The 8,190-nt window shown below is 37.0% G+C and overlaps 1 protein-coding gene across 1 annotated transcript; it reads right to left on the bottom strand.

Moving 5' to 3' along the window:
• Nucleotides 1-206: 206 nt before the first annotated feature.
• LOC120079683 (proline-rich receptor-like protein kinase PERK8) lies at nt 207-7,854 on the bottom strand. The gene is made up of 8 exons (XM_039033985.1): nt 6,044-7,854; nt 4,829-5,236; nt 4,368-4,454; nt 3,941-4,011; nt 3,426-3,502; nt 2,368-2,515; nt 902-1,063; nt 207-786 (listed from the first exon to the last, which is right to left on the bottom strand). The coding sequence occupies exons 1-8, from the start codon at nt 7,119-7,121 to the stop codon at nt 517-519; spliced, it is 2,301 nt and encodes a 766-aa protein (XP_038889913.1). The 5' UTR covers nt 7,122-7,854; the 3' UTR covers nt 207-516.
• Between the last annotated feature and the right edge of the window lie 336 nt (nt 7,855-8,190).

Raw genomic sequence — 8,190 nt, 5'->3', positions numbered from 1 at the left:
CCTCATATGTCTCAAATATAATCTATATTTTTTAAAGTACCAAAATCAAAATATAAAAAATTTACTACATTAGGTCATAAAATAAATTAGTTTCAGACTCAAATCTCTCTACCCTTATCCCGGTAAAAAGGGAAGATACGTACAAAGAATTAAACAAGATATGGCCAAGTAAATTCATCCCAAAAATCAGACTCGATGCCAAGTCATTCTTCAAAATTCATGTACTTACCCATTACCACTGAGAATAATTGTAATAATTGTGCAAAGAATAGTACATACATTTGTAGTTGTTCCTGAAAATTGAAAAATACAATGAAATGGTGTAGCATTTTCAGCCTCAAATTGTAAGAATACAATATCAAGCAGCTTTATCATGGCAAAACCTTGTTAGCAGAGAGGAGAACAGGAACAAAAAAAAATTGAGATGAGAAAAATTAAGCAGAGATTTACAAAGAATTGAATGGTAGGACCTGACTCCAGCTCCAAAATCTGCCAGAGATGTAAAATAAACACATATCAGATGTTCCATTGCCGGGATCGATTCATAGGCACCGAGGGACTTTGATCTCTGGATTCTCTACTCCAGCTACTCTGACTTTGACTATAACTTCGGCTTCGATCTCGATCGGAATAACCATAACTGTAATCTTGACTTCCAAAAGCCATTCTCTGAAACATTCTAATCTGAGCAGAATGTTCAGCTGAATCAAACACTCCACTCTTCCCAGGCTTCACCCCATTTGCAAGATCTGACATTTCATCTAAAGAGTCTAGAGCTCTCACCACCTGATGTCAAAACAATACGTTTCATCTTACTTTTTCCCCCTAAGTTGGAATATGTTTATATGGGAGGTTTTTTTCATTTAGTTGGAACTTTTATATATGATATGAAGATACTAACCTGACTCATTCTTGGCCTCTTTACTGCTGAATGACGAACGCAAGCGGCGGCTGCTTCGATCATCCGAAACATTTCTCTGTCTACATAATTGTTGTCTAGCCGTGGATCCACCAATTCTTCAAAATTCTCATCCTCAATCGCTTGTGCAAGCAATGGTCGAGCCTGAAGTTTCCATGGAGGTTAATGTACAAATGAATTTTAAAGCAAACGGATCTAAAAATAAGAATGATTTAAGTGGCAAAATATGAGCAAAATCAACAGCCCCATTCATTCAGTCGAACAGTTTCAACCTAGATCTAAGAGTGTTGAGATTAATGTAAGAATCTACTCAAACCGCAGAAGATGAAAAAGAGGTTTCCTTCTTTAAAATTCCTGCTACCAGTTGTAAGGTTAGTTTAGCCCTGTATAGAAGAAATCCCCCATAAATTACCAAGATGAGGAAGGTAGGCCTGGCCCTTAAATATTTGGCAAATAGGCAATATTAAGCCTCTGGTAACAGCTTGATAAATTTCCTACTGCATTGGCTTTGCATAGAAATCAGTAGTGCACTAAAAGGGAGAATTATTATGTAATGCATTAACATCACCAACAGAATTGCTCTTGTCGATTCACTCCAAACGAGCAATCCTTTCAACTATTGTCAGATCGTCCTCAGTGTTCATGAAACTGAATGCAACAGGACCAAGCATAACTTTTTACCATACATTCCATTTTCAGATATAGTACGCTTAAATTGCCTCATCTTTGCTTGTTTTTTATGATTGAAATAATATGAGCAAAATTATAAGATGGAAAAGTAATGTGCACTTCCCATCATTAAAGTATGGAAGGTGATAGATAGAAAAACTCCAATGATGAGGAAATTCTTCAAATGTGAAATACATTCGCACTTCGAGGGTACTTTCTTTGACAAGGAAAAATATTTGAAAGGCTAGATTTCAAGCTACATGATTTATTTGATTCTTCCAAACAGTTGTAATATTATGAGTTACTTTACCTCACCGGCTCAACCAAACTTACAAATTCCTTTTTCATGGCTTCCATTTCACCTTCATAATTATGTTTTCCTTTACATTTTCTTGATGTTCTAAGTTTCTTGTATTGTTTTAAGTACCTTTTTTCATCTTTGAGCATTAGTCTCTTGTCATTCCCTTACTGAAAAGTTTTGTGCCCTTTTAGGAAATATATATATAGATATAGATATAGATATATATTTGTCAGTTTTTCTTATGTGTTTACTTGCAGGTTCCCACCAGAATACTATTCAACGGAGAGAACTAAAATCAGGTTAAAGTTTTGAAAGAGTTTCAGATTTTTTTTTTATTGCTTTATTTCTTTTTTCTTTCTTTCTTTCTTTTTTATTCTTCTAAAGAAGCAAAGATAGAACACATAAAACGGAGGCTTCAGTTTTGCAAATACCTCGCCTGGTTAATAGCAAGAAAGAAGTTAAGATAGAGAGGGCTTACCCATTCAACTAAGCTCTCATCCCCTAGAGGCTGAGAAGAATCTACAGGCTTGCGACCAGTAATTAACTCCAAAAGTACAACCCCAAAAGAGAAAACATCAGATTTATCTGTCAATTTCCCACTTGTTGCATACTCTGGAGCCATGTATCTGAAGATTGCAGATAGTAACTTTTACATTTAGCAAGTGCAGAAACATGAACATAAAAATGCATATTGCATATTGAGTTATACAATTAGAACTGAACAGGCCATTTGCAATTCCTGAAGTAAAAAGCAGAGAAGCACCATGCAGGGCTGTATTATTGAAATAGCCCTTAGGATCAAATATATATCATGCAGAAATGCCATTGCTTCCCAGGTTGAGGTCTTCCCCTCCCTCTTTTCTTCGGTTTAGTGAAATGTTTGTTTGTTTCTTTTCTTTTGTTTAATGAAATGTTTCCTTCTTATTATTATCTTTTTTTAGAAAAAACTACTTCTATAGTAAAGAAATCTAACCTTAGTTTAATTTCATTAGATTGAATCATAAAATTAAATAAGTGAAATTAATATCATTCAGTTGTTGAATCTCTATTCTTTGAAAGTTCATGACTAATTGTAAATGTTGTTGTTTGGACTAGGGCTCTTCTTTCTTAATTTTTAATTTTTATGGATATTGGTTCTCATAGTCCTGTTGAATGCTTCTTAGTTGGGTTTGGCCATTTTGATGTTGAATTTGGACTTTTTCCCCCCTGTTTGATTTGTAGCTAGGTTTGGGTATCTCTAGATGGTTAGAGCATTTTAGATCTGGACATTTAGTTAATTGAATTTTGTGTGATTTATTACTTGATTTATAGATAACTTTCTAATCTGGTTTTGAAATTTTTTCATTTTAATCCTATTATTTGCGTAGTTTAAGGTTCGTGTTCCTGAAATTGAAAGTTGTAAAAAAGCTTCACCGAGTAAGCAAGTATACACCGGCACCGTATTACTCAAACCATGGTCATCGTGAAAAGAGAAAGTGCATAAATATAGCAACTTGCTCTTGAGAAAACTAAACATAAGTACTCTTAGTGACATACCCAAAGGTTCCCATAACACGAGTTGTTACATGAGTATGTGAATCCAATGCCAACTTAGCAAGCCCAAAATCTGCAACCTGTTAGTTGTAGAGCACAGAATATCAGAAGCAAACGAAGAATAACTAAAAGTTCACAGAGTTGGAAAAACATCGGACTATACATATCATGATCTTATGTTATTCCTTAAGAAGTTTGATCAAATCAGTGATAGCAATCACTAAATAAAAGTGCTTCCAGCTCGATTTCTGATGATATTAAAAAATTTGGGAGGGCATGTGATTGATGGGGTATATATTCTTTTCTCCTGTTCAATGAAAATCTATGTTTTGTACTGAAAATGTGAAAAGTACAAAGACAAGTGGTATCAAAAGCCCTCAAATTGCCTACAGCTTAAAAATCTTCTAATCTCTATGTTTATCATAGAAAGTCCTTTGGTTTTTTCTAACCATCATTCCCAAACTATAGTTTTAGTGTCAACAATTGCCACTGCAGTTCAAAAGAATATAGCAAATTACCTGAGCTTCAAAATTGACATCAAGCAAAATGTTAGATGATTTAATATCCCTGTGAATAATGCGTGGATGACCTGGTAAGAATCACCATAATACTGAGGGGGATAGTTGAAAATATTTAGAAAAGTCAAAGCAGAAATCAAACGCTTGGAGACAAGACTGGAGATTACTAATATCTAACTAGATTTCCATAAAATGGAAGAACCATAACAATGGATGTATGATGAGAATGAAGAATTAATGAAACAACATGTATAACAAGCGGAAGCACCACCAAAATTGAGCATTATAGAGTCACTTGTTATTTGTTATAACACATATGCCGTCAAACTTCACCCGACTTTATGCGCATCCCAACTAATTCCAAAGACTTACTACCTAGCCCACGGTGAATATACTTTACTAACAATGTCCAAAGAGAGAAACTTACAATCTTCATGTAGATAAGCAATTCCACGAGCTGCACCAGCAGCAATTCGAACACGTGTAGCCCAAGCCAAAACTGGCCTGTTCTCCCCTGAAATTAAAATTTTCCACAGGTATTATTGTCGTTTTTCTTAAGAGTTAAAATCAAAATGATAGTTTATGCAGCAATCCTATGCAGAAAAAAATTGAGAAGTCCCAAAATGGGCATGGCATTTTCCATTTAGAGGGGGAACAAAAAAGATGAAGGCTTCTCAGGAATGTTTATAAAGTGCAATACAATCGAAAGAGGTTATAAAATTGAAATTTAAAAAAAAAAAAAAAAAAAAAAAAAAAAAAAAAAAAAAAAACCTACTTTATAAACTAGATAATATTGCATAAATGTTGCATGCTTATAAAAAAGTATGATAACAGAATATGTAAGAATTCTCTAGACATTTTCATCAGAATTCATAAAGTACATCTTACCGTGCAAATGGTAATGAAGGGTATTGTTTGGAACATAATCGTAGACGAGCAATCTTTGATAATCAGAGATACAGTAACCAACCAGGGAAACCAAATGGCGATGGTGTACTCGGCTAATAATCTCAACTTCGGCTCTGAACTCTCGTTCTCCCTGTCCACCACCTGCTTTAAGTTGTTTAACAGCTACGTCTCTTCCATCTGCAAGGGTGCCTTTGTACACACAACCAAATCCACCTTCCCCCAAAAGATTGTTTGATGAAAACCCACTTGTTGCCTGGTATAGGTCATCATAAGCAAATGATCTGGAATTAACTACTCCACCTCCTTCCGACGATGAATACTTGAAATCACTATCAGTACGACTTCCTACTACGGGAGTTGAAGAATGGGGCCTTAGGAAAAGGGAATCTGGAGAATACATGAATATTCATTAGTATTCATAATTATGAAACACTCCAAATAATTCTTCATGTATCCTAAATGGAAATAGAAATATACACCCCCCCCCCCCTCCCCCAAAAAAAAAAAAAAAACCTCCTCCAGTTTCCAAGCTAATTGATGTTCTGGTGCCATGTAGCTCAGGCCAAGTACAACAGAAACAGTTAAAATAATAAATATTTAAAATCCCAAATGTAAACACGAAACTAAACCCACACTGTAACTAATCTTTTCTGAATAGAGCATCTAATATCATATGGAATCTACTTTTGTGGGGGAGCCATGGATATCTTTGAAATTTCTAGGTAGGGATGAAAGTAGCTTTAGTTTATCAACCACAAATTATATCCTTGGGGACTTTAGATGTACCTAGATTGAAAACTTCAATTAATATATAAATTCCAATGACAATCACATGAAATCAAGACTAAAGGTCCATACTGCCATGTAGTATGTCATCCTCAATGACTCGATCAACCATGAGGCCACGTCAGTTCTTTTTCTTCTTAAATTTCTAAGACTATAGAAACAAAGAATATTTCCCTTGAAATTGAAAACTGGCTTAAATTAATACAATACAAAAAAAAAAATCTCATATAATTAATGAAACATATGGGGTCCCCTTCACCAAATAACCAAACAAGCCTCCCTCCATGGCTCTCTCTCTCCATATAATTCATATGTGTTACTCAAAATCCTCTACATTAAATCAGACAATTCTTTTATCAATCATTATAAAAGAAAATACATTTACGATTCAGTGTTCAAATACAGTACCTGAGTTTTGAGAGGAAAAAGGAGAAGCCATGGTATAAGGGATATTCTTCTTTCTTCTCTTCCGTTTCTGAACAAGCCACAGAGCCATGATAACAAGACTCAGCACTAGAACACCAACCACACTGCCAACTGCCACAGATGTTCCAGTGCTGAAACCCCCTTTACTAGTGGTTGTGTTATTTGCCACATTGGTACCATTGATTGTTGGAATTGGTTGTTCTGGTGTAACAGAAGTTGGAGGGGTAACAGGACTTCCACCAGATGAATTGGTTGGAGAACCAGGATCACTAACTGGAGGAGGAGCAGACGATGAAGGGACTGAAGGAGGAGCTGATGGTACTGTGGACCTTGGTGCAGGGGAGTTATCTGAAGGTGGAGATTGAGACTCAGAAGGAGGAGGAGAAGTCTTGTGGGATGGGGGAGATACTTTAGGTGATTCTCCGGTTGATGAAGGTGGTGTTGGGACATTAGTTGGTGGAGGTGGAGAAGGCGAAATTGTATCGGGGGGAGGGGGAGAAGGAGTGGAAGATGGAGGTCTAGGATTGGATGGAGGAGGTGGAGAACCATCTTCTGCTGCTGGTGGTGGCGGAGGTGATAAGTCAGGAGGGGGAGGTGAAGCTTCAGGAGGAGGAGAGGTACTGGATCGCTCCGGAGGAGGTGGTGATGGAGAGGAAGGTGGTGGTGATGTTGTTGAAGGTGGTGGTGGTGGTGGTGGGGAAGATGGTGGTGAAGGTGGCGGCGGTGAGGGCGAAGATTGCGGAGGTGAAGGTGGGGAACCATCAGCAGGGGGAGAAGGAGGTGGGGATGCTGGTGGTGCAGGTGGTGATGCTGTCAATGGAGGAGGAGACAATGGAGGAGAAGGAGGAGGAGCATCAGGAACAGCTGGTGGTGATTGAGGAGGTGGAGCTGAAGAACTAGGAGGTGATGTAGGAGGTTCACCAGTCTGATTAGGCTCAGAAGATGTAGGAGATGAGGGAGAGGTTGCAGATTCCGCCGGAGGAGAAGGAGAAGGAGGTGAAAAAACCGAAGAATCTGATGGATTCTCAGGAGGAGAAATACTTGGAGAAGGTGAAGCCATAATCCAATTCACAGACCCTTAAACAAGTACAAAATCCAACACTACACTTCCATTTCCCATTAGAAAATCATTGACACATAAACTTCACAATGTAATCTCAACCCACATACCCTTCTCAATCAATGTATCACCAATCTCATCCAAATCGCTCCAAATTAACAAAGAATATACAGCAAAAACACTGATTCAGTATACCCTACAACGAAGAAACTTCAAAGAATGCCCAACAAAACCCCCCATCGCAAAACTGCCCAGAACTCAAACCATGAAAACAAAAGAACCTCAAATCTACCAGATCAACAAAGAGCAGTGCAATTTCAGCAAAACTAAAACAACCCAAATGCTGTAATCGACAAAATGAGGCAACCCCACATCAGTAAATGGGCTGAAACTGGAAAAACAGAGCTCGTACCTCTCGCTGAACCGATGGAAATTCCCCTCCGGTGACCAAATCCTGAAGGTCGAAAATGGAATCTCTCAAGTCCACTCGGTAAACCCAGAAAACATCCTTCGGTGGATAATGGTGGGGGCGGTTTTACAAAACGTGGGGGCGACTTGCTGGAGCCAATCTTCAGCTCGCACATGCAGAGCGAAGCCAACGATCGAGTTTAAGCATTGTAATTAAACCCAAATAAAAAAAATTCTCTGCTTTTTCAGTAGCATCATCACTGATTTTAACCATTTGCTTCTTTTGTTACTGTAGACATTTTTTTTTCTATCTAATTTCCTTCTTTTCCTCTTCCTTCTTTGTCACAAACCAACAAACTTTGTCATTTCATTCACAAAAAATTTGCTTTTTGAGAGGTTTCTCTTTTTTGCTTTAATTTTTATGAAACAAGTCAATTATTGTCTTGTTCTTGGTCATTTGTTGTTCTAAAAACAGTCTTCATGCAAGGATTGTTTAAATTTAAACCACTATTTTGAAAAATAATCTTAGTAATTAGAATTACGTTGAATTGCAAATTTATAACTTGGTCTCTAAACTTTCAAAATTATCTAATATATCTCTAAATTATCAATTTTATAACTAATAAATTCCTGACAAGGTCGAGTTTTTTTTAAGATTGAT

Source organism: Benincasa hispida, chromosome 6, assembly GCF_009727055.1.
Source record: "Benincasa hispida cultivar B227 chromosome 6, ASM972705v1, whole genome shotgun sequence".
Lineage (NCBI taxonomy): Eukaryota > Viridiplantae > Streptophyta > Magnoliopsida > Cucurbitales > Cucurbitaceae > Benincasa > Benincasa hispida.
Note: the sequence above shows the minus strand (reverse complement) of the source record. Positions and strands in the feature narration are given on the sequence as shown.